Raw genomic sequence first — 27,184 nt, 5'->3', positions numbered from 1 at the left:
ACCTTGTTGATGTTGTATACATGCAGTGTCCTAAGCTATAGCTGTTGTATATGTGTCATAAGTTATAGCTGTTGTACAAGTCCGAACAAGACAGAAGTTCACAGGACCATTGTTGATACTCACACTGGCCCGTTTATTTTAGGATTGTATCTGGAAGGAGTGTACTATAGATTGTTTAATTGATTTATAGAGTTGTTTGTTCTTCGATTTATTGCTTTCTTGTTTCAGTGATTTCATGCTGCTTGCGCTGTAAGTTTTCAGTTGCATAGGTTTTAGACCGACGCTAACCAATATCCACACCATCGTTTATTGATATCATGTTCTTGTCACACTTCGTCTGGCTGTTGCTCTTATTTTTGTGTTCTTGCGTTTTCCCCTCGCTATTCTGTAACGTATATTATTCATGGAATGGTACTACCATGCTGAAATTTACGCATACTATATATACGTACGTATTCTTCTATGGGAGATTCCCCCTGACAGTTTCATAACTCTTGGATCTCCGAATGTAATTAATCTCGTTAATCATCTCATAATGTACGCATTATGAGATGTACGCATTATCAACAATGAAGACGGAGGCTTGAAGTTAACGAACAAAGAATGAAGTACACGACGTTGGAGCCACGTTTGGACAACGAGACTAGTCGAAAATTTGCCCTGACGGAGACAAGTCCGCTTGCCGAAGGGGCGGCATATATGTATAAGGGCGCTTTTGCTCATGTACAGCGCAGTCCACTGTTAAAGGGAACATATGAATAGTATTCAAATCATCATCAGAGGAGAAAAATCATCACCCTCATAGAAGAAAGTTCTTGATGTGACGCGTTATCGGTAGGCCAGTATTGACAAAAATTATTGCAGAGGCGTTCCATTCAAAACAGCGCTGAAATCACTCCTGAACTAACTTGATGTTCCCTTTAACAGTGTGATGTACTGTACATTCCATGTAGCGGATGCATCCTTGCGGAAGGGGGGAGGGGGGGAGGGGGGGGGGGGGGGGCGAGGACTTCGTAAGTATGGCGCTCAGCGCATTAGAAGCACTGGGGTGCGAGGTTATCGGATAAAGAACGTGTTTACTTGTGGTTTCCTTAGCACACGGATGCTGCCAATGTGTCGGCCAAAGTATCCGGACCTGTTCTTATCACCGATGTAAGGACGTTCATGAGAGGGCTTGATTCTTGCATTGTGCAACACGGATGTATAAAATAAGAAGTACGTGTTTAGATGTATACATCCGGCTGCGCTGCTAACGACTACCCGCCACCGAAGCTTACTGCCTTACGCTGCTTAGCTCGAGGTCGCGGGTTCGATCCCCGACGCGGCGACTGCATTTCAATGGGGGCGAAATGCAAAAGTGCTCGAATGCTAAGATTTAAGTACACGTGAAAAGAAAGAAAAGAAAAGCCCGGTGGTCAAAATTGATCCGCTCATTACGGCGTTCCTCAAAATCATATCGTGATTTTGGAACGTATAACAGAATTTAATTAAAGGTTGTAAACAATTTAATGAATTTCTCAAGATTTTCTATAAGCATGTCTACTGTGTTGCTAACCGTACGTTCTTTATTGTATACATGTTTTATCAGGACGGCCCTCTGACACGTTTTTACTTTGGACCTAGCTCTCTGCTTTAAACACTTTGTAACAAGAAAATGTCATAACACAGGAATAAAAAGAACTCTATGGGTCTGTGCCAAGCTTGTCTATCACGTTGATTTCCGTACAAAAGTAGGTTCCACTTTTTCCTTGTTCTCACTCACCGTGGACGGTATTTTTTTTATACACGTATATGTTAACAATATTGTTCTTTTATTTTACATTGCGTAGAACTCCATGAAAACTCAAATTATAGCGGCTAAATTAAGCTTAAAGCAAACTATATATTTATATGCCACGGATAGACCACAGAAAGATAAACTAGCTAAAAGAAAGAAAAATAGAAAAGAAGAGGAAAACGAGCTCAAAGCTGCGTTAACGAAGTCAAGTGATAATTCGATGCGCTGTTCATCAATAATTTTCATATAGTTTGAACCACCATCACGATTTTTCGTTCTGAAATGCATTGATTTTCTCTCCCTGTTTCTCTCTTCTGTTTTTCACTCACTATTCTTTTTCTATGTACCTTTTCTCTTCGACAGCCGCCTACAGTCACTACAAAGAAACTTGTTTTTCTAGTGACTACGCAGACGACATTACACTCTGGGCACATACAGTGTCTCCAGGTGACATCGAATACACACTGTAAGCGATCAACGTCATACACTGCCATCTCAAACAAATTGGTCGTTCAATCTCGCAGGAAAAAATCAGAATATATCGTAGTTACGAACCAAAGAGGTCACTCTGCCAACCACTACCGCAACCTCATCCATCTTCGAATTGAAAATGAACGAATGTTTACATCCAAGGCCGACACTTGGATGCGATAAACTACTCAAAAACTTCATCAACTCAAACGATTGTTATACCGCATCGTACAGCGAAACAAAGGAATTCGCGAACACCTTATATGCAGAATAGTTACAGCATTTGCAGTACCCAGCACATTATACCAGCTACCACACCTTCACCTCACAAAAACGCAACGCACGAATCTCCACAACCTGTACAGGCAACTCGCCAAAATCACTTTAGGGCTTCCAGGATGCGCGCCAAATCACAAAGTAAGCCAAACCGACATACTTCCAAATCTTAGAAAACACGTAGATGTCCACATAGAATCCCAGATAAATAGATTGAAACGATCCCACCAAGATCAAACACTGCTTGAAGATCTTGGACATCCTCAAGACAACATGCCTCGAATAGCACTCCCACCTCCACCGTGGCAAGCGCTTTACAACACTCACATACTGCCAATCCCCGCAATATGCACCCGCAAACAGACCAAGGAAGAAGACAAGCGCGCGCAAAACACACCCAACATGACCCCCCTAGGCACAGCTGTGCATTACACAGACGCATCCCCAGGTATTCAGTACCCCACAACACACTGCACGGCGACATACAACGCCGTGACCACTGCGTATACCCAAGGCCTGCACACAGGTCTGCCAACCCAAGCCACAGCTGAAATAGTGGCAATAACTGAAGCAATCCCAGCACCACAACATTCACCCAACAGCATCATCATTCGCACAGACAGTCAAGCAGCATGCCGCGCGTTCCTCACTGGAAACCTGCCCAACTCGATTCACGAAACGCTACGTCGATATACGACGAATAAATCGGTACGCAATATCACTATTCATTAGGTACCTAGCCACTGTAACATCGAGGGAAACGAAAAGGCACACGCTCTATCCCGCAAAAATATTCCGGGACCTCCTCTCCAGTGGACAGACGCATTAACTCCCACAGAATGAACAATTAAATAGCTTCAAATATGCGACGCCTAAAAAATACAGGAATGACATGAACAAGATACTACTCTCCCAGCTCCAGCTCACTCCACAACACGCGAGGCCACTGCCACTTGGCGCCAAGCCCAAAACGCACTGTCTACCCACACAAAACATTCTGCACTAATGATAGCCGGAAAAGACGGCTCCCCCAAGTGCACACAGTGCGGGGGATACCCCAATACACCCCACTCTGGGGCTGCCCGAGGAGTCAACACGCACTTAATTCTATACTTAGGACACTACCAAAATGACCACGCAAACACTTGAGGAGTGGCTAGCTGACCCAATACCACCTAATGTGGCCGCGTTGACGGAGCTTATAACAACGGTGCTTGGGATCACTGTACCACCAAGAAGCGGTTCAAACCCAATCAAGAGTCGACGTCACCAACGTCGCTCCTTCACCCCCATCTCCAGCAGCCTCTCACCAAAGCCTCACACGAGGCCAGAATGAAATAAATGTATCTCGCTCTCTCTCTCTAGTGACTCTAGAGCCGGCTAGTGGAGCCGGCTCGGCAGGCGTTGTGCCCCTCCAGGAAGCAGTTGCCAGTAAAGCTATCTTCCTTATCTCTGTGACTCTCTTAATGTGTGCAAACCAAACAAACAAAATAAAGTAATACATGAGCCTCCATATTCACGGCTCTTGGGGAGGGGAGGGGAGGGAGGGGGGCATTAGCACCCCATTTCCCCTCCAGTAATCGTTGCAAACGAAACTATATAGTATATACCACGAGGTCACGTCTACCGCACCAGCGTCACCATATCCAAAGGCCCAGCCACGAGGCCTCCTATAATAGACTGCGACGACTCGGCCCATGTTTTTGAAGCGTTTCTCCCGCCTGCCCCTCTCCCCTTCTCTTCCTCTATGCTAAATTCACGCGTCGAAGCAATTGGAGACGAATGCACTCGCAAAGAAGGTCGAGCCGATTGAAGGCGTCGCGCCCGGCCGCTCCTGTACACTTCCGTGACCCTCCTCTCGCGTTTCTTCGGCTCGTAAATCTTGTCAGCGCGACGACAAACCGCGCGGTGCAGAGGCGACGACCCCCGCGGGCTATCGCTGCCTTCTAACGGCGAGAGAACTTCCCGCGTATCTCCTCTTCGATGCCACGTTCTCGCGGTGGCTTTCTGATATGACGTTTCGCAAGGGCTGCTCGATCATTGCGACGGGGTGTGTAACGTTGCGTTCAATATGAGCTGAAACACGGTAGCCATGGTGGAAGGGGCTCCAACACTGCACGGCGGAGCCAAGATGGGCTGAAATACAAGGGACATATTGACCCCCGGGACGTCGTGAAATTGAAAAAAAAAAAAAGTTTCTCTCTCATTTCCTTCTCTTGTAAACAACCTCTTAATTACGGCCAAATGAGCGAAAATTGAATATTAAAAAGAATGCTTTTTTTATAAGTCTGAACTGACTTTAGCGCCATTTAAATGTGGGGCGCTCGAGGTCAGCGGTGGTGGCCAAACAGACGTATCCAAAGAGTCAGAACTAATATACTTGCCATTTTGCGCAAGAGATGCATGCTCAAAGCCACGGGTGGCTCTTCAGATTTAAGTGCACTTGTCTACATTTTTTTTTTTTTTTTAGCGCTCCTTGTGCTTGTGCATTAACACGAGTGAAGTTTTCGAGGCCGGCAGGCCGCCGCAGTCTGAGAACTCGGCAAATCGTGAAAAGTATACCTATAGTTCGTCGAAATCTATCACAATACATCGTTTGTGTCTCTAAGGAAGCCGTCAGTGACTGTCTGACCAAGTAACCAGCCGTGATCCCAGAATTAGACTACACATGAACCCCGTGCGAAGATATATATATATAAGCTGAATCTGAGCACACCGGTAGATTGCTCTTCGATAACTATGTATGTATTGTTACCGACAAAAAAAAAAAGAACACGGCAGTGAAGGCGAGGTATATGTTTAATAAGAGGAGGTCTGCGGTTTCTTCTTTCCTTGTGCATACGATCGTGCCCACAGAGGAAGATCCCTTCGGATACAGCAAACTCTTCGCAGCAATGCCCTGAATGCAACACACGTCGTTCAGAGCGATAGACTACACTGTAGCTGATAAAAACGAGCAATGTCCTCTGTAACATCGTTGCACTGCGATGTGCCAAGCTGTGTAACATTGCGGTGCCTTCGCACCATTGCGTAATGTTAAAGGAGACACTGCTCATTTTTATCAGCGCACCCATCGCTCTCCAAAAAGGGGTTTGTGCAAAGCATTAGAGCGACGTGGTACAGCGACATCGCCGAGGCATAATTTTTACTGTTGCCGCGCCACGAAGTTTTTGACGAGGTTCAGGAAAATCGCGGGCCTGTCCCGGTGGACCCAGTGGCCCGCCCCTTCGACGGTCACGATTCGGGCGTTGGGGAACGCACGCCGGATGGCCCCGTGCTCGACGCTCCTGAAACGGAAAAGAGAGAGCGATAAAAAAATTAATTTATTCCTTCCTTCGTTAACCGACTGACCCACCGACTGTCTGAGTACCTGGTGGCTTCTTCTGTTGATTGATTGTTCGTTCGTTCGTTCATTCACTGACTGAGTCATTCATTTATTTTTTTTCTTTATTTCACTGTTCCTTCGTTATCAAATTGACAGAATTGATTGATTGATTCATTCATTAATTTATTCGTTCATTCATTCGTCTATTCATACACTTAGTGACTGAGTGGTGTCTTTAGCATCCCGAGGAAGCACAGTGGCGATGAGAGGCACCACACTGATGGGCTCCTGATTAATTTTTACCACCCCCTGGGGTGTACTTTAGTGCGCACTTAAATCTAAGCGCAAGTGCATCTTCGCCCATCGGAATGCGGCCGAAGCAACCGGTTATCGAACCCGCAACCTCGCCCAGAATAATATTGTGTTGTAGCGAATTATTGTACTGAATTAGTTAAGAATACGCTCATCATCGATCGTTTACGGCCGCTATAGCTTCGATGTCAGTGCGAACTGCACTGCCTTGAACATTAAATATAGTCGTCGACAACCTTAAAATTGCAAACAAGCTCCACCCACAAAAACGCAGTCTACCTATATCCTTCACCTCTGAGAGAGATCCGCCCCAGCAGGAGTCCACTCACAATCAGGCTCGCTCATTTTTTTTTTTTTTTTTTTTTTTTGACGAAGAGCTGTATTGCATGTTTAAAACAGCCGTTCGTTTATCCATACAGATCTGTCTTTGTGTCACTGGTTTCAAGATCAAACATGAATATCTCGAGCAAGTTGTGTGGGCGATCCAGATGTCACGGCTCAGCCAAAGGTGACATTTTAGCTTGGAACAACGATCTTTCATTTTACAATCAGCCCTGCATTTACATTAGCAGAGCAAGGTGAGTAAGTTGTGAGTGGACTCTAGGTGGGTCGGCTCTCTTTCAGAGGTGAAGGTGGGCAGCTGCACCGCGTTTTTGTGGGTGGACAAACGGGAGCCCTTTCTATTCGCGAGACACGCCGTACTTTCCCATGATCGACCATGGGCCGTCCAGAGGCTATTAAAAACTGCGTAGATGAAGACGCCTTTACTTCTACTACTGCTACCCCTCGCGTAAACTTATCGCGTTAGGGTATCTCTCTCTCTCTTTATTTATGTATTTGTTTATTTTCTTTCATTCTTAGATGAGAAAGTGCTTGAGAAAAAGCTGGAGCGAAATTATCGCACTCATTCTTTACAACCTGTCAGGAAGATAAGCGCGCCGAAAGAAGGCCTAAGCATGTTCTCGACAGGTTTTCCAAGTATGGAGATGTACCTAGGCGGTCAAGGGCTCTGGCGGGAAGGCCGCGAAGCGGACCGATATACACTCATTGTACTTATATAGATAGCAGCCCATGCATTTATTGCGGCAAACGGCGTACCGAATAATACTGTGTTTTCGCATTCAGCTTGCTGACTAATAAATTACGGAGGACGGTATGGTTATTACTGCGCTATAACAGGTGCGACGACCCAAACTAGCGTGCTTGAAGCATTCTAGACAAAAAAAAAAACAAAAAAAACGAAGTCCTGCAAAGCAAAATGAAAAAAAAAAAAAGTACACTTTATATAATACACTTCGGAGTATAGATGTAGGTACGAAACACGTTACAGAGATATAGCTTACAGCTGCTCTTGCCGTCGTTTACATTGACCCTGCCACGTGTCGAACATGAAAACCGCGTGTGACGCCCTATATGCAACGTGTACTACTTTGGCAGGCGGAGTCAACGCTAGCGTTACGAGCAGTGCTACATATATAGTTGGGTAAAATCCGCGAGGTGTTTCCCGCGCCCGTTGCAGCAAACTGGCCTTGTCGACCTGTTTTCTTAATCTTTTGCGTTTGTGTATTGTGGGAAGTGTACGCAATCTATCCGCGAGCGATCCCTTCTTAGCCAAGTGGCAGCGACAGTATAAAGGGAGGCGACGAACCGTGGAGACGTGGTCGCAAACAACTAACGTAGGCCAATCCCCCATAGTAGGTGGGAGCCAAATGTTCGGTAGACGACGACAACAACAACGAGCCGTGGTTTGGACCCGGGACTCTCAAACAAAGGAGTCCCGGTGGCGCGGGCTGATATGAAGGCTATATAACCCCTGTGCGCAGTGTACTAGATTATGGGAGCGTTTGAATTGAAGTTTGGTGTTTTACTAGCCAAAAAAAAACAAAAAAAAACACGATTTTATTATGAGGCACGCCGTAGTGGGGGCCTCTGGATTAATTTTGGCCACCAGGGGATCTTTAACGTGCCCCCCAATGGACGGGACGTGGGGGGTTTTTGCATTTCGTGCCCATCGAAACGCGGCCACCGCGGCCGGGATTTGATCCCACGACCTCGTGCTTATAGCAGCCCAACAACATAGCCGCTAATTAAGCCTCCGCGGTGGGTTATGGGAGCGTTTACTGGGTTCACACACTGTGCTGAGTTCGCAGACAAGTATGAAAAAGTGCAGAACAGGGCAGACAAAATTAAACCGGAGTTTGTCCTTGGTAAAATTGATTGGATGTAAACTTAGTACGACGGATAGTGAAAAAGCAGCAAAATTGAGACAAATTGGAAGACCGCCGTCAAAATCTATAGATAAACAATTTTTCGTCATGTATGTTGCTTTAAAACTAGCATTGCTAGAGAGTTGTACCTTAAGCTGCCCACTTATGCCTTCGAAGGACGACATCATGACTTGAAAATATGCGAGATTCCATTTAGAGGCGACACCTTTCGCTAACGCTTTTTTTTTTTTTTTTTTTTTGCGCGGTCAGTAAGAGTGTGTGGGACGCTCTGTCGCCCAATATTGTTAACGTTACTCCTAACGGTGATTTTTTCCACGCTTCAGAAAAGTGATCGCCTGTTTTTGGTTGAATTGTACTCCCTTGCTGCAATGCCTGTAATGGCCGAAGCAGGCCTCAGATAGATAAATAAATAAATAAATAAATAAATAAATAAATAAATAAATAAATAAATAAATAAATAAATAAATAAATAAATAAATAAATAAATAAATAAATAAATAAATAAATAAATAAATAAATAAATAAATAAATATCACCCTGTTAAGCCCATCATTTCTAAATCTCATAAACAGTAACGTGCTACTGAAGCGGAAACTATACAGCTGCAGTAAGTAAACGATTTCATGCGAATGCTATACAGTGTTCAACGAACTAACATGTTAGTTCGTAGTTAGAATTGTAGTTAGAATGCATTCTAACTACAGCGCGCGACCTTTGAATGTATACATTCTGCCGCCCAGCAAGGCTTACGTGCTTCGATCGTCGTGATGGTCGTGAGAGACATGCGGCTGGCCCACTCAGGACGTATATAGAGGAAGTTAGAGGCTTAAATAGGGTAAGGTTCCTAAATGGAGTCATAGAAGAAGAGGGAGATGGGGTTCGTTGTCGTTTGCAGATGTAACTTCGTAGTGCGGTATACAACTACAACGATTACTAAGGAAAACGTCAACCAGTCATAGCCGAATATAACGATCATGCGACAGATTTTGACGATGACGAAGACAAAGGAGTACTGGAAATGAGAGGCTGAGAGATTAACCAGCACCCGGCTTGCTACTCTATCCACTGGGGAAGAGAAGTAGGTGTCATACTGATGAGGGTAAGTGAAATCGACTGAATGGTCTACTGCTCCTAGGTATACTCGCAGAAGAAAAAAAAAAGAGAGAGAGACAGATAGAACTTGGAACGCGTGCTAGGCTATATCACTTGCCGCAAATATATCAGCGCTTAATAATAATGTATCCATATATATGCAAGCGTTTCTGTAATTAGCCGTTTGGTCCATACGAAGTCAACGCTCGCGATTGCAAGGTTGCGCCACCGGTCGGTGAGGGCAACCTAGATACTGAGGCACTGTCATCGTTCATGCTGAAATTGCACCGTGCTTACCTCAGTCAGCAAACCAATGTTGAAGCATTCGTGACGCGAAGATTGGGAGTGGAACTACTATACTTAAACGCGGGCAGTACTGCTTAAAGGACTTTAGGTGGCGGTAGCAGTCTGCTCGTTGACCCAAGAAAACGCCGAGATACGGAAAGACTGGCTTGACTCGAGAGGAATGCTTCGCATTACAATGTCGTTAGTTTCGGTAATGCGATCGATAGTCTATAGAGCATGTCACAAATCATCCCTCTCTAACGATTTGGGCTGTTTGTAATCGCGCTTAGGTAACCGCCAATTGAAAGGGAAATTGAAAGGTATCTCACGCGTGATTGGTATCTCTCTTTCCGAACGTTCGCTTGCGCTCTCGTGATTCGCCGGCGCCGCGCTTTCGTCATACTACCTACCCAGTTCGTGGCCTCCGACGTCACTGAGTAGGCGGTGTTCGATTGGCGCTCCTGCCTCGCCGCACTGACGACGACGACGATGATGATGATGATGATGATTCCTTACTTAATGGCACAAACCCAAGTGTCATTAATTAAGAAATCATCATCGTCAGAGGTCGTCAGTGCGGCAAGGCAGGAGCGCCAGTCGAACACCGCCTACTTAGAGACAGGAGGCAAAATGAACGTTCAGAAAGCGAAATGCTTGCGCGATCTCGCCAATAGGTCGGTTAGCATATATAGTATAGAACGCCGCCCCGGTAATATGCGTTGCACCCAACTTCGATACGCGGACCATGCCCTTTTTTTTTTTTTTTTTTTTTTTTGGGGGGGGGGGGGGGAGGTTTAGCTGTGATCATTTTTCTTCTGAGAAAACCGTATAAACGTGCTGTGTATCTTCGTGCTATATTGTCGGGTGTCTGACAGTTTCTCTTTCATGAAACTTGCTCCGTCTTGTGGAGATTTCTTCACAGCTGATTTGCCATAACAGCCAGCTTTCTCGAAGTTGCCGACGTATCGCTTCACATCGCGCTTGTCGCACCATAATAGCCTTACTGCTGGATACAACGCGTGGTGATTCCGCAAGTTTTCACAAGCCCCCGGGTGTGTTAAGGGGTTTGATTAGTAACGCATCATCATGTCTTACGTGACGTATGGAGACTGCCCTCCGCAGATGAACAGCGCGTCGACATCGGAAGTGAAGCCCTTGAGGTCCTCGGCGCGCACAAGCTTCGGAAGGTTGTCCCTCACGGACTTCACGTTCACTCGCCACTCGTAGCGGTCCCCGTTCCGTCGCAAGTTGGCCAGCAGGAGCGAACGTATGGAGGGATTCTGCCCCAAGAACGAAGATAACAAGGAAGAAACGTCATAAACGCGACATCACGCATAGTAATGGTACGTTCATTTTTACTTTCCCGCGTTTCTAAATATTACAAAACAAAGTTCATTGTTCTTTCAGGATAAATCTAACCTTCACACGAAGGTTGTGGTTGGCGTATCGTAGCGTCAGTTATTTTTGCGCCATTAAACGCTATATAACCAACTATATCTATGTCCACTGCAGGACGAAGGCCTCTCCCTGCGGGTGCTTGCTATCCGTGTGTGCGTAGTTTCCTGCTCACTGAATTTCACAATTCATTTCCACCTTTAATCTACACCTCGAATAAAATCTACGATTTCGAACTGCACGTTGCCAATACGCTATATATGATCCTACACATGTAGGTATACTCATGGAGACAAAGTATTATCTCTCTCTCTCTATCGTTCCCTTTCCCGGTGTGTGCGTGTGTGCGGGCTTTGGGAGCAGAAAAAAAAGAAAGAAATATATATTTTTCTTTTTGAACAGCGGAGCTGTTAAGCTTTTCGTTTCCGCGCGTAGCGTTCGCAAAAACTCGTCTAGCGATGACGTCACTGCGCACAGCTGTACCTCGCTTCACCATATGATAGCCAATCAATGGGTAATTGATAATCGATCAATCATCAATAAATTCCGCAAAAATCTGGGGATGACTTGGTAGTGCTTAGCCTAGCCCAAATACGTGGCTAATACCTTGCGATAGTCAATCGATAACCAATAAATAGCTAATCGATAATCGATCAATCATCAATAAAACACGGAAAAGCATAACCCGTAAGTCCAGGACCAGCTAGATGCCGATCAGCTCCGCTGTTTCTTTAGCCTTGCGCCACTAGTGCAAGCTACTCTAAGTTTTTTTTTTCTTTGCATGCACTCAGTGTAATCTCACTTATAATCTTCCCGAACCGTCGATATCGGCAACTAGACCCTTTGTCCATTGTACGCAAGGCGCGCTTCGCCTTTATCCGATGCACGCATAATATGCCGCAAAGATATAGTATCACACGGAATCAGAATGAAAAGGCAGCAGAAAGCTGCCCTCTCGAGCAACCTTTACCTTACGTGCCGCTCTAAATTGCTGCTTTCGTCATCAAGATCCGGCTCTGACTCCCCTTTCGCCGAGAAGCTCGCGGAATTTCTACCATTGGTCAGCATGTGTACAGCTCACGATTACTGATGCAATGGTTGAGCGTCGGTTAAAAACTTTCACCGTTTCAATCGCCAGTACATAGCCGATCAATTAACGTATTCACTAGTTATGTTCAAAAAATGTATTAATCAGTTAAGTTCAAAAACTTGCACATCAAAGAAAAAATGATAAACCTACGCATTTTGCATTGCGCGATTATGATTACTGCATTAGATTGTGGGGCTGGATTCAACACAGCTTTCTTTCGTAAGTTTGCTTTGCCATTGCCTGGCCGCCTTCGCTATTGTATGGCACCCGGATTGGCTAAAATTCTTTCTTACGAAAAATTCTAGCGTAAGACGTTTTTTTTTTTTTTTGTGAATTCGGGCCCTGAAGCCGAATTAATTCACGAATGTTTTTGTTCGCAAGAATTTTTTGTGATTTGTCGGCGGACTTCACTAATAATATGTTTGCCGTCCCTATTGAAATGTTATTGTCCATACGAAGTTTACTATAGCGTAAGAACTTTTTGTGAATACGTCCCGTGGAGTTTTACGTGCCAGAACCTGGATATGATCATGAGGTACACCGTAGGCGCGGGGGCTCCGGATTAATTTTGACTACCTATGGGGTTCTTTAACGTGCACCCAATGCACGGTACACGGGCGTTTTTTGGCTTCCCCCCCCCCCCTCCCGCCCCCCCTCCCGGAAGGGTGCCGCGCGCGACAGGTGTCCAACCCGCGACCTTGGGCTCAGCAGTGCAACGCCATCACCCCTGAGCTACCACGGCGGGTTCGTGTATAAACGTAAGTGCACGCAGTACTCAAGTCACTCCCGGGAAAGCGAAGGCTGGAGGTGCCGACGTCCTTCGAGGACCTTATCAAGGATGCACAATAGAACGAAGGCACCGACAAGGCAACGACAAATACGCAAGTGCCTTCGCTGTTTCGCGCGTTTATAGTCAATCCGTTCCTACTCGCGTAACTTGTAGTCGTTCTACTATCCTTCTGAGAATGGGTCCGACCACGGGCTACCTTTAAATAGACGCTTAGCTATGGACTTTCGTATTTGGAGCATTTGTAGTGAGCCGTACCGGCACGTATTGCTCCTCTCTTGGAGGAAGTTGCCAGTCGAAGTTCCAATCCTTTGAGGTTTTGCAATAATCATTAAACTGGTTACGAAACAATGCTACATAATGTACTGTACACTCTTGTCTATGCATTATAATGTAATATTCTGTGCTACATTACCCTGTACTATACTATAAAATACTATACTTTACTGTACTACAACTATACTACACGACATTATACTATATTATACTACGCCATACTATGCTATATTATACTTCCTTCTTACCAAGTTTTCAAACATTCAGGGCGAACTTCGGGGTGTGGCTATTACTCACATAAAAATGACAAATTCGTTTTTTAAGGCCCGGGATTTCTTTAGGAAAGTATGTAGTTCTTGCGAAAGAAAAATAATCGAAAGGCTAAATTAGGATGGGGGAAACCAGCAGCTGGGGAACATATATACCGACGTACGGCGCCACACGGCTAATCTATGTTTGTGCTTCTTTCACATAAAGGTGGCGTTTTATTCTTTCGTTTTTTTTTATCTGCAAATGTTACAGTCCGGGATACACATAATCTAAAGATGTGTTATTATAAAAATTTTCCGCATGATTGGTGTGCGCGGCTGAGAGAGTGAAAGAGAGAGAGAGAAAAAGCGAGGAGTGATAAGGGAAACGCAGGAAGGTTAACCAGGCTGACCCCTGTGGGCTACACTGCACGGGGGAAGGAGGGAAGACGAATTAAACATGAGGAGGAGAGAAGTTCACATTATGCGCACGCACGTACTGAGAACTCAATACTGTGAACATAGTGCGAACGCACGCATACTGTGAACAACGCGCCCAATGACGATGTTACGGAAACGGCAGCGATTCTTCCTTTCCGCGTTTTCAAAGAGACAGCAGTTGCATTAAAGAACCGCTCGCTTAACCGTGAAGTTAGTGAACGATAACTGTAGGATGGTCGTCGCGTCCCAATTACTATGCGAAAAGAGTGGCGATCGCTATAGAGAGAGCAAACCTCGAGGGTCGCTCTGCCGGCGAGCATGCGGTCAGCCTCTCGGTGGGCCTCCTCCACGCTCAAGTCCGGAGAGAGTCGGGGTAGGACGGCGTCCATGGCGTCCAGCTGCTGCGGCACCAGGTAGTTGCCCACGATGGCCGGCACTGAAGAAGGGCCGACGTCCACCACCACTATCCGCTCGACCAGGGACGGCTGCGCCATGCGAGGGAGAACACAGCAAATTGACAGTAACCAGCTCGAGCATGGTGGTCGGGGGAAGGGGGCAGCCCCACCGCCTTCCCTCCCCACCTCACACTGCATCGACTTGAACTAGTCGCGTTAGCGTTAGTGTAGTATTAGATAGCTGCAAACTTCCCAGAAATCCCAAACAGAGCCGATCAAGAATATTTTCTTTCTGAAATGAAACTGAAGGAAACTAACACGCACTATCCGGCACACTCAATTAAGTTCACCAACGCACACGGCGAAGTTCCTAAAGTTACCTGTCTTTTAACATAATCAAGACACTATGAGAAATATTTTCGACCCTTTTGGTAGGCTTCGGACGAAAACTGAGCATAAATCTGCGATTGTGTGAGGCTGCTTTGACCAGCAGGAGCGGTGCCGTGATTTTTACGCTGGGGGGGACAGTGCATGGATTCTCCATTTCCGTTCGGGGTGCAGGAGGGCACTCCATCACGTGGCCCTCCATGGTGGTAGGAAGGAAGCGATTGGCTCAAGGGAGAGAAGGGGGAGAAGGGGGAAGGGGAGGAAGGAGAAAATTTTGGGAAGCCTACGACCCTATTTGCGTTAATTTCGCGCAGTAAGCGTTTCATTACTATAGAACAGAAAGTGAAGGTCAAGCTTTAATTTCTTGAACTTCGAGCGGAAGCCCCAACGTCGATACGTCACTGCGTACGTCACTGATTTCAAAGTATTTTTTTCGTGTTTGGGCATTAAAAAAATTTAACTTCGGGGTTTTATGTGCCGAAATCACGATATGATTATGAGGCAAACCATAGCGGGGGACACCGGATTAATTTTGACCATCTGGGGTTCTTTAACGAACACATAATGCACTGTACTCGAGCGATTTTGCACTTCGCCCCCATCGAAATGCGGCCGCCGCGGCCGGGATTCGATCCCGCGACCTCGTGCTTAGCGGCGCAACACCAAAGCCAATGAGCAACCACAGCGGGTGGGGATTCTCGATGGAGTAAATGTTCTCGAAATTTGCGAAGTTCAGTCATTTGCTTCTGTACAATGTAATGTGCTCCATATTCAACAATAAAAAAATAACTAGGCCAGAGAAGAAAAAAATTACTCCATCTCCCGCTAAAGGAACCATGTGTGGATGCGAAGCAGCGGGGAGATGGTTAGCTTGAGCGGGAGATGGTTTCGCGGCACCGGCCCGAGCACTCATCGCGGCGCTGCACAGGGGAGAGAATGAGGCGCGTGCACTCCGTCCTTTTCATACCGCGGAACTACCGTGGCGCCCCCCCCCTCCCCCCCCCACCGGAGTATGCAGCTGTCGCACCACCTGTCGTGCGCGCCGCTCCGGATTCCTAGAGGAGAGAAGAGGGGGGGACGTAGGAGAGGAGGGAGAGGGGGAGGGGCCGCGCAGGCGCTGTGGGGGTGTGGCACGCAGGCGCCGCTCCTGTAGAGGATTCCTAGAGGAGAGAAAGGGGGGAGCGTAGGAAAGGAGAGAGAGGGGACTGCGCATGCGCTGTGGGGTGTGGGACACCGCGGTAGCGACGGACAGAGCCGCCGGCAAGAAATGCTTCGCATTTAAAAAGAATTAACTGGGCCCGACAAGACACCGTCAAAGTCCATGACGTCACGGCGAAGTGGTGCGATAAGTTCAAGGTTGCGGCGCCACCAGTCCTTTCTTTTTACGCATTTTCTGGCTCTTTTTAACAGCGGAGCTGTTTAAGCCGGCCGTTAGTCCGTGGCGTGTCGGAAAAATGTGGGCCGATCCTGGTGGTAGTGCAGAAAGGGTTCAAGCGCAATGGCACATATCCCTGTGAACTAGCGAAGCTGAGCCTAGGCTAAGTCTAGCTAAGCATAGTTGGGACTACTTAAGCTTAGTCAGTCATCAATAGTCAATCAATAGCTAATCAATAATCGATCAATAATCAATAAATTCCGGAAAATGCTGGGGATGACTTGGTAGTGCTTAGCCTAGCCCAAATACGTGTCCAATAACTTGCGGTAGCCAATCGATAGCCAATCAATAGCTAATCGATAAGTAATCAATAAATTCCAACTTGGGATGACTTGGTAGTGCTTAGCCTAACCCAAAAGCCAGGACTAGCTAGGTACCCATCAGTTGCGCTGTCTCTTTAGTATAGCGCCTCCAGTGCAAGCTATGCTAATTTTTTTTCTTCAGCGTGATGTGATAAACGTTCCGACAATAAGGCACAATTATCGAACGTACTTATAGGTGCGTATACAATCAATGTAGAAAATAAACACCAACAAAAGGTATACGGTCTGCAGTTTCTGCCATTAAGCACATGTCAATCAATCAATTCAATCAAATAATACAAAATAATTAAAACAAACACAAGGTCACATGCGAAGTGTTAATACCTTGTGTGAAATAGACGCGCAACAACCACGGAGCAAAGGGCTTCTCGTCTTCCTTCCGTGGTTGTTGCGCGTCTATTTCACACCAGTTATCACGTACCAACTAGCCCAGCAGTGGCGTCGCCAGAAATATTTTTCGGGGGGTGTTAGACGCCGCCGGTAAAAAAAACTGAAAAAGTAAGATAGCCTGCGCCCAAAATGAAGCCGAAGGGTTAGTTGTTTCGTTCACTGTAATATCCCCAGTGCAGGGTAGCAAACCGGACGTGCGTCTGGTTAACCTCCCTGCCTTTTCTCTCTTCTATTTCTCTCTCTCTCTCTCACTGTAATTTCTACATAAAACTACGAGTGCACACAGGACTCCCATGGACTTGATTCGTAAGGAATCTTTACATGAAACTTGGTTATACACTTGGTTACTGCAATATTAGCTGTTTTTGTCTGTTTGAGCTCTGCGCCACCAGGTGGCAGCACCATACAGGCCGCTCACGTTTACGGTTCCGCCAACGCGCCCCAACGCCCGGTCCGCCCGCGTTTACCCGATTACTGGACAAGCTAAACCTCTCTAATATAGCGACACCGCGTATTGCCACAGTCGAAACGAGTTATGTATGAGGCGTGTAGCGCAGCGTGATTTCTCTTTCGCGCTTCCCTAAGAACACTCCCTGCCATCTAGCGCCGCCACCGCGAAGCCTGCGCATGACCTCCGGTATGCACGTGACCTCCGAACTCCTAGTTATTCTTCCAGCCCTATCCTAATCCCTTCCCCTAAGCCCAGCGCGGTCTCCGCGCCAAAGTCGTTCTCTGACCTCGCCTTTTGCATTTCGCGCGTTAGCATTCAGTCTGAAGGAAACGTCGTTGGGTGGCGACACTTGTAACGAGGTGTTTGATCTAACGAGGCCAACTAATTGGCAACATGCTTTAACAATTGTCTATGGTAAACGGACAAGCACGGCGGTTTAGTGAAGTGGCGAAGCGCTCGTCCTAGAGCTCTTAATTCTTGCGCTTCTTCCTTGGCGTTGTTTTGATTCGTCATTTTAGCTGCCACTCTTCAATGCTGCTGAATTTTCAGTCATACATTGCAGCGAGAGCGCGGTTGTGGGACCTGCTCTGTGTTCGTCGTTCAGGATGTTTGGAAACTGAAAGGAGAAACTGCCGATGAGGCGCGCGACTGTACGTACTAATGGTATGGGTGCTGTAAGCAGCCCTTTGTGTCGTTATGCAGCAAACTTTCTCACTGACTGAAATCCCCCCCCCCCCCCTCCGACCAAATTTAATTTCGCTCTGCCTTACCTAACTCTTGGTGAGAAGTGAGTAAAGGAAAGCAACGTCAACCGAACACACACACGCACATGCACACACGCACACGCACACGCACACTCCCAACTGTAGGAAACAGCAGACTTCTCCGATTACTACAGTTCTGAGCTGCATTTAGTGAGACAGCAGCAGACCATATATCACAGCGGATACCACCGCATCTTCGAGGGAAAATTCCGTGCGTTACCCACAACGTCGTTCTCGTCATCAGGCACTATAGTAGTGCCTGATGTGGCCTCCGAAATGCGCACGCAAATGCCACCACGATGCCGCGCAAGCTCCCAAAAGCAGATGCATGCGCACTGACCGTTTTGAGTGCGAGGCGCATCACCGTCCGGCCGCCCATGCTGTGTCCGACGAAGGCCGCCTTCGGCAGCCCGTGCTCGCGCATGAAGAGCTCCATATCGGCAGCCATGAGCGCGTAGTCCATGTCGGAGGTGTGCGGGCTGTCGCCGTGGTTGCGCGCGTCCACGGCATACACCTGCGAATGGCATCGACCCGTCAAAATCGGCCGCGAACTCTTCATCGGTTCACCCAGCGAACGAGCGGAGGGACTAAGCGATCCATCAATTCACCAACCAGTCGACACGCCAATCCGTTAGCAGCACTCATCGTGCTGCTGACTATTTAAAGGAGTTGACCATCGCAAACACGAGCTCGTTTCCTTTCTTTTTATTTTGAAATTTAACATTACTAAATTATGTGTGTATTTGTGTAGGTGTACAAAGAACACGTGTGATGATCTCTCACTTCCAAAACAACGTTCCGTGTTCAGTGTTTCTAACGAGGCCGAACATCCCGAGAAACTCGTGCGGCTGCATCCATTCAGGTGCACAAATTTAATTGCGGTTGCCTCATCCATGTGATGTGAGACGGTTCATGTACCAAGTAAAAAAGAAAGAAAAATGCGAGAGAACGCGCAAACTTAAAGGCATTTTTTCGCACCAGACCTCCGTTTAAGTTTTGTCTTAACTAGCCGACACATTTCGCCGCTGGATAGGAAATGTTGCGAATGTTATTTTTTTATGTTCTCTGTTCCCTTGAACACCCTTCCCCTGCATGGAGTAGCAGGCTGGAGGCACTTCACACAGGCCGACCTCTCCACCTCCTGCTATTAAAGTTATCGCTCCCTGTGTGTCTTCACATGCAGGATAATTCAGATGGTAACGAAATAATTTCCTCCAGACAAGAAGAGAGAGAGAGAGAAAACAGAGAGAAAAGGCATGGCGGTCAACCAGACAAGCCTCCAGTTTGCTACCCTGCACTGGAGGTAAGGGAAAGATGGAATAGAAACAAGAAAAGAGGGAGAGAAAGAGAGAATGAGCACTGTTAAGGCAAGAAAGCTCACATAATAACAAGTAGGGTAAATGTACGTATGCCGCCATTATTGCTCTCATAAAAAAGTAACTTACAGAGGACCAAGTTTGCAAGTGCATGCACCAATAAGGCTATAAATCTGAACCACGTTTACCGTACCACTGTTACCGAACCACTGTCTCTCTCTTTCTCTCTCTCTCTCACACACACACACACACGTGCACACACACACACGCACGCACGCAAGCACACGCACACAAATAAAAAAAACAAATAATGAGGTCAACTAAGCATTAACTTGCATTTCGTCCCGTCTGACTGGCAATGGCTTGCGAAAGCTCGCTCCAATTACTTCTGACGCCGAAGATAGCATCCAGGACTATAACAGGGGGCGCTTTGGACGACTCGGCTTCCTCCGATTCGTAAAGCGTGTAGGACAGCGGCACGCTTCTTGATCTGAAACAGAAACGTGAAATTAAAGGTGTCCTGGAGTCGGCATTACGGCGTAAGTTCAAGAAACTTTGGTCGCCTAAGCCGACCCTAAATCTCACAACTACCATGTCTCTCATAACCTTGTGGTATTAAAACGAATCAGTCAGCATGGTTGAATCGAAGCACTCTCAGTCATACACAAAAAAGGTAGAGAAAGACAGATTACAATATACGGCCGAGTTCATGAATTTGTTCGCTTCCATGCAGCGATTGTACTGAGAGAGAATCCCGCATGGAAACATTTTTGCGCGCACTGGACAGACGTTGGACAATCATCCACTATCAGAACGGAAAGTTCTAGGCCAGTCTTTCCAAACGAACTCGACGCAGAGGGCTAAAATTGCGCTGATCAAGAGCTTTGTGCTTATCCTCTCTGTCTATCCCACATTCTCCCCGTACAGGGTATCCGACGTGCACTGGCGTAGTCAGAAATATTTGTCGGGGAGTTGGGAAGGGGGGGGGGGGGGGGGGGGGGGAGTAGTGAAGCACCACGCACTTGACCGACTGGTAGAGTGATGGGGAGGGGCTTCCTTACTCAATTAGGCCGAAGTACCATCCATAATAAAGCGTTAACTTTCTCTCTCTTTTCCTCCAATCGGACATCTTTAAGTTTAGATTTCAGTGTAATTACATGCACGTATCCCATATGTTAGCACCGGTACAATGCAGTGATTGTACACTTTTCTTTTCAATGACAGTGGTAAGCTCCCAGTCAGGATTTGGTAATGCCTGCCGTATGCACTCCAACCCAATTTTATTCTTCTGTAAATTTATTTCTCCTGATCAGGGTCTCCTGTGAGTAATTGACCTAGATAAAGGTACTCCTTTACAGACTGAATTCGATCCTGAATCCTGGTGATCCTGAATTCTTGTTTCCTTGCCAGGCTATTGAACATTATCTTTGTCTTCTGCATATTCATCTTCAACACAATTCTTACACTTTCTCGATTAATGTCCTCAATCATTTGTTGTAATTCGTCTCCATTGTTGCTGAATAGGACAATGTCATCTGCAAACCGAAGGTTGCTGAGATATTCGCCATTGATCCTCACTCCTAAGCCTTCCCAGTCTAAGAGCTTGAATACTTCTTCTAAGCATGCAGTGAATAGCATTGGAGAGATTGTGTCTCCTTGTTTGACCCCTCTCTTGATAGGTAACTTTCTACTTTTCTTGTGGAGAATCAAGGTAGCTGTGGAATCCTTGTAGATGTTTGCTAAGATATTCACGTATGCCTCCTGTACTCCTTGATTACGCAATGCCTCTACGACTGCTGGTATCTCTACTGAATCAAATGCATTTTCATAATCTATGAAAGCCATGTAGAGAGGTTGATTGTACTCCGCAGATTTCTAGATTACCTGATTTATGACATGGATATGATCCATCGTAGAATATCCCTTCCTCAAGCCAGCCTGTTCTCTTGGTTGGCTGAAGTCAAGTGTTGCCCTGATTCTATTGGCAATTATCTTGGTGAATATTTTATACAATACTGAAAGCAAGCTAATGGGTCTATAATTCTTCAGTTCTTTAACGTCTCCCTTCTTATGGATTAGTATAATGTTGGCGTTCTTCCAGCTCTCTGGTACACATGAAGTTAAGGCATTGCGTATGAAGGGCCGCAAGCTTTTCAAGCATGATATCTCCTCCATCTTTCATTAAATCTACCCTTATTCCATCTTCTCCAGCAGCTTTTCCCCTGGTCATGTCTTTCAAGGCCCTTCTAACTTCAGCGCTAGTTATAGAAGGAGCCTCTGTATCCGGTTCATCACTATTTTGAATGAAAGTAGCCCATGGCTGTTTTGGGCACTGTACAGGTCAGTATAGAATTCTTCCGCTGCTTTTACTATGTCATCGAAATTACTGATGATATTACCATGCTTATCCCTTCAGTGCATACATCTTGCCTTGTCCTATGCCAAGCTTTCTTCTTACTGATTTAATGCTGCGTCCATATTTTACGGCTTCCTCAATCTTTCCCACGTTATAATTTCGAATATCCCTTACTTTTTTCTTGTTGATTAGTTTTGGAGGTTAACTACAACTTGGAGGTTAACAAAGAAGCTCGAGAACAAGTTAAGGACCGCACAAAGAGCGATGGAACGAAAAATCTTAGGACTAACGTTAAGAGACAGGAAGAGAGCGGTGTGGATCAGAGAACAAACGGGGATAGCCGATATTCTAGTTGACATTAAGCGGAAGAAATGGAGCTGGGCAGGCCATGTAATGCGTAGGATGGATAACCGGTGGACCATTAGGGTTACAGAATGGGTACCAAGAGAAGGGAAGCGCAGTAGAGGTCGGCAGAAAACCAGATGGGATGATGAAGTTAGGAAATTTGCAGGCGCAAGTTGGAATACGCTAACGCAAGACAGGAGTAATTGGGGATCGCAGGGAGAGGCCTTCATCCTGCAGTGGACATAAATTATAGGCTGATGATGATGATGATGATGATGATGATGATGACATGCACGTATCAACATAAGCGCGTGGCACTATCACTGCGTAAAAAAAAAAGAAAACACCTCGCATCTTCGTGCGGAGGCAAAGCTATCAAAGCGACAGCAATGTTTAGCGCTGCGCGCGTGCACTTCACCCGGTGGACGTTCTAACAATGCGCAGAATACATGGCGCTCGACATGGCGCGACGCAACACACGGGACAACTGCTGCTGCACGCCAGGAACCATAGAGCTACTATAGCAGGAACGGCATTGTGATATCAGGCATGCCACAATGCTGGCGCGATGAAGAACGCCGGCAGCGGCCTGTGACAGACGTTCACAACTTTAGCTTGACGTTTACTATTCGTTCCGCTCAGACCAGTGTGCGTGCCAGGGTGCTGCACCACGCGACTTTCATGCCAGCAGGGGAAGCCAGAGCACCGCCAAGTCTCCGGCAGAGCCGTTAGGGCAGAGTACTTGGCTTCGTCATTTTCGCAGTCAAATGCGCTGCGCACGTCTGGCTGACTTCTACTAATCCTCCACGCACGCGCAGCGCATGCTCCATCGATGCCAGGACAGCACGGTGGTGGCGCGAACAATGACACTAATGGTGCAACGGGAAATACAACACACCATATTCAAATCTCGAGAACGGACGTATTCGTTGGATAAATAATCGGTCGCGATGTACTCATGTCCTACAGTTCATATCATCATTATCTTGGCATATTGATGAATGAAATTGATTGTTCGGTGTTTACGCTAGTGCTCCACATGTCAAAACACCTGGAAACTTGAAGTATCTCATAACTATAGAGTGTCTGACTGGTGTACTAAGCGGAGCCTGTGTTTAATCGAACCCCCCCCCCCCCTCCCTTAACCGGTCAGTATTTGCATGGGCTTAAAATGCTTACTTAGAGGAAAGGTATTATAGGATGGTCAACCTGGACGGGAGTTGGGCAGCATTTGCAAAAACAATGTACATCTAGCATAAGTATGCAAACGCTAAATATTTGCTTTTGGAAGTACGCTATATTTAGTTGTGCGTAGGTAAATCAAGGCCAACGGACACTGAAAATGAAAGCATGAAGGTCCGCATGGATTTTCCAGGTACTATATCCAACGTTCCGTAAAATTTGTTTATGAATTACGGGCTCCAATATTTGACCGAACGAACTTTATTGGACCGTCCAGTGTCTGCACACGCTCACTTTGAACTCGCACTCTTCAGCTGCCTATAGACATACATTGTTTAAAGTTGCCCCTGCACACACTGAAGACCGGACTACCGGAGGTCTATCGCGGCACAACGCGAATGAGTTCACAACAGCCGTCATCGTAAAATCGCGAGAATGACGCGCAAAACGAGAATATACTCACGAGGATACACCGGCGTCGCGTTGTTTCGGCGAAAAGCCAGCCGTTGGTACCGTTTCTGCGTGTGCAAACATGGCCGCGTTCGCTGTGCCAATGACTCTTGAGCCTGCGTCTTACTGTCCCGACGCGGTGACTCTCACCTTCTTTCATGCTTTCTGCTCTATCTGTCACCCTTTCAGCCCCGGTCTCAGATGCTAGGTGAATCAGCAGACCACGGTCAACAACCTCGAGCGCCCACGAGGAGTCATTTTTATCGCCAAGTTGCACTGGTTATATCTGCGCAAGCAGCAGGAATGTTGCGGAGGTCGGCAGGGATCTAGTTCCTTCACGTGGACCGCAGGCGCAGTCGGCTGGATTTCTGTGAAATTTGTTATGAGAAAGATAGCGTGGACAAACACAGCGGGGGTCTTTATTAAACGGAGAGATGTCTCTAAGGGAAACGCGAATAAACAAAGCGGCTTCTACAAAAAAATTATTCCGCAAGCTTCGTCCATGGTTTCCAGCGGCGGAAGAAGTACCGCATACGTGGCCTTCAAGTTTTATAGCCTTTACCTCGTTCGATAAGATGCTTTTCTTTATATCATTTTCTTTTTGCGTTCGCCTCGTTATTTACGGTCTCTGCCTCACTAATGCACATTGTTGGAAGTCAGAGTCGTGTGTCGTTCTTTTTCATGTCCCCGTCTTCCCCGCTGTGCTCGCTTTGTCAGGTATACACGTCTTTTGCGTTTGCCAAATGTTGACAACTCGCAACAGCAGTGGCTTCCGCGGGTGATGTACATGTCTTCTGAGGCATTTGCGAGGATAGTAATGAAGTTAGAAGGGCATCGCAAGACATGTCTCGGGGAAAAGCGGCAGGAGAAAATGAAATAACCGTCGACTTATTCAAAGATAGAGGAGATATTACGCTTGAAATGCTCGTGATTTTTATACGCAATACCTCACGACTTCAGTGTACCACATAGCTGGAAGAATGCCAACATTATACTAATCCGTAAGAAGAACGACGTTAAAGAATTAAAGAATTATACGCCCATTAGCTTGCTTTCAGTATTGTATAAAATTTTCACCAATATAATTTCCGAGAGAATAGCCTGGCTTCTGTGCCACAGGTGGCACAGAAGTGTTGCTTACGATCGTGGTAACCCTGGTGGAAGACAGAGTTGCAGACGTGGTTGAAAGGGGACAGCAGGCACTGGAGAGCTGCCTTCGAGTCACAAAAGATGAACCACGACTGTGATGATTTGGGACTAATAAACTCCAGAGCAGCACGGATAGCTGAGAGTTGTGCAGCCATTGATGATGTAATGTGAGACGTCTTGAATTGGATGGTGACAGATTTCGGGGGAATTACCACTGTCCCAGCTGAACTTTTGGAGGATACAGAACCGTCCGTGTAAACATGGATGCATTCTCTCTGCTTTTCATGCATGAATGAAAGCACGGTTTGTTTGAGGGCGAATGATGACATCTCCGGTTTCTTTTTGATACCGGGAATTACAAGAAGGGCTTGGATTGGATGCAGGCATCGCGCAGTGGTAGAGATGGTCGTGCTGCGGCAGTGAAGTTCGACGGTGAAGTTTGGTTGGCGGCTATGATCCTGCTAAACGCCGAACAAGATCCAGCGGCAGGAAGGGAGGTGAGATGATCCGATGGAAGTCGGGCGAAGTGCCTGATGTGCATCCTTAAAGCGTCAACTTGAATGTACGTATTGATGGGGTGATCATGCGCGATGGCTATTGTTGCTGCCGTGGATGCACATCTGGGAAGGCCAAGACGAACTTGAGCTTGCACAGAATGGAGGGCACAGAGGTTGGTCTTCCCGGTCCCACCCATTACAGGTAAGCTATATCGTAGGAGACCCTGGAAGAGTGCGTTATAGAGTTGGAGCGTCGCCCTCACAGATGCAGCCCATGGCTTTCCCGCGAGAAATCTGAGGACGTGGGTTACCATGGCTAGCTTCTTTTATAGGTAGGAAACATGAGGACTCCAGGAGAGGTCTCGATCGATTATCACTCCTAGAAAGCGTTGCGTCTTCTCGTAGGAGATTGGCTGCGCATTAATTCTGACAACGTGCGGTCTCATTACCTTGCGCGTGAAAGCGACCATAGAGCACTTCTCTGACGACACCTCCAGACCTCATGCTCGAAGATAACCTGATGTTACTGTGGCCGCTTTTTGGAGTCTGGAGCGCACCTGGGGACACGTATCTCCTGATAACCAAATGCACATATCGTCCGCATAGATCGACACATGGACGGATTGCGAAAGGGAATGAACCAGGTTGATTAGCACGAGATTAAATAGAGTGGAGCTCAATACTCCACCTTGTGGTACGCCACGGTAGGTGCTGTGATGCGATGTCACACCATCCTCTGTTTGTACAAAGAATGACCTCTCCTTCAACTAACTGAATATTCATCGAAAAACAAGGCCAGCTAGGCCGACATCGCACAAAGTGTCCAGGATGGCTGGATGAGTTATGTTGCCATAAGCGCCTTTAACGTCCAGGAACATCGCTGCTGACAGCCTCCTTGGGCGTTTTTCGTGCTGCACAGACGAGACAAGATCTATAACATTGTCTATAGAAGAGCGTTCGCATCGGAAGCCTGTCATAGTGTCAGGGTATATATCGTACTGTTCTGGATACCACTCTAGGCGTGTCCAGCACCATCCTCTCAATCACATTTCCTTGACAACGGCCAGAGAAATGGGACTATAAGACGTCATGTCTAGAGGTGATTCGGCCTGGTTTGAGCAGAGGCACACGGCGGCTGGACTTCCATGCAGCAGGAACCACATTGTTGTAGACGTCCAGACGAGCATGCCGGGCTGTTTGACCGAGGTTGACAAGAGCTGTAGCCAACCAAGAGCAGTTGAATATTGTACTTAGTCTTGCATTGTTAAATTGGTTCGAAGATAAAATGTAGGCACCGATGAGCGTGAATGTGTCGTTCTTGCATTTACGGTCAAGCATACGTACTGATTCTCGTCATCATGTGCCATATGGGTGTAAAACATAAGCGAACTCGCATCTGACATAAACGATGCCTTTGCTGCGGTCGCTACAGGTGCCTGTCATGAAAGCTTCATATCCATGATAAGCGGATAGCGTTCTCAGTGTATGGCCCACAAATGTCGATAATTGGAACAGTGTTTGTTGTAAAATGCGGTATCAAACCACCGCGTCATGTGCGCGCTGTCAATGCGCATGCGCCAAGTTTTCTCTGTTCGCTCGACAGATGCCCTGCCTCTTTCCCCTTTTGCTTTATATATGCTTGCAATAAACGCTTGTGGCGGTTCTCGGCTAAACACTTCGTCGGCAACGTCTCCTTTCTTGCATGACGGCAGCTAGGCTACAGTGTTATTAAAAACAAAGG

The 27,184-nt window shown here is 46.7% G+C and overlaps 1 protein-coding gene across 1 annotated transcript; it reads right to left on the bottom strand.

Annotated features, from left to right (window-relative positions):
* Positions 1-5,320: 5,320 nt before the first annotated feature.
* Positions 5,321-23,965, bottom strand: LOC119445060 (protein ABHD11). Its single transcript, XM_049663961.1, has 6 exons — positions 23,811-23,965; positions 19,801-19,954; positions 18,489-18,662; positions 14,297-14,488; positions 10,862-11,046; positions 5,321-5,811 (listed from the first exon to the last, which is right to left on the bottom strand). The coding sequence occupies exons 1-6, from the start codon at positions 23,879-23,881 to the stop codon at positions 5,670-5,672; spliced, it is 918 nt and encodes a 305-aa protein (XP_049519918.1). The 5' UTR covers positions 23,882-23,965; the 3' UTR covers positions 5,321-5,669.
* Between the last annotated feature and the right edge of the window lie 3,219 nt (positions 23,966-27,184).

The sequence above is a fragment of the Dermacentor silvarum genome, chromosome 3, assembly GCF_013339745.2.
Source record: "Dermacentor silvarum isolate Dsil-2018 chromosome 3, BIME_Dsil_1.4, whole genome shotgun sequence".
NCBI classification, from domain to species: Eukaryota; Metazoa; Arthropoda; class Arachnida; order Ixodida; family Ixodidae; genus Dermacentor; species Dermacentor silvarum.
The sequence above is the reverse complement of the archived record's forward strand: the minus strand, read 5'-3'. Positions and strand labels throughout refer to the sequence as shown.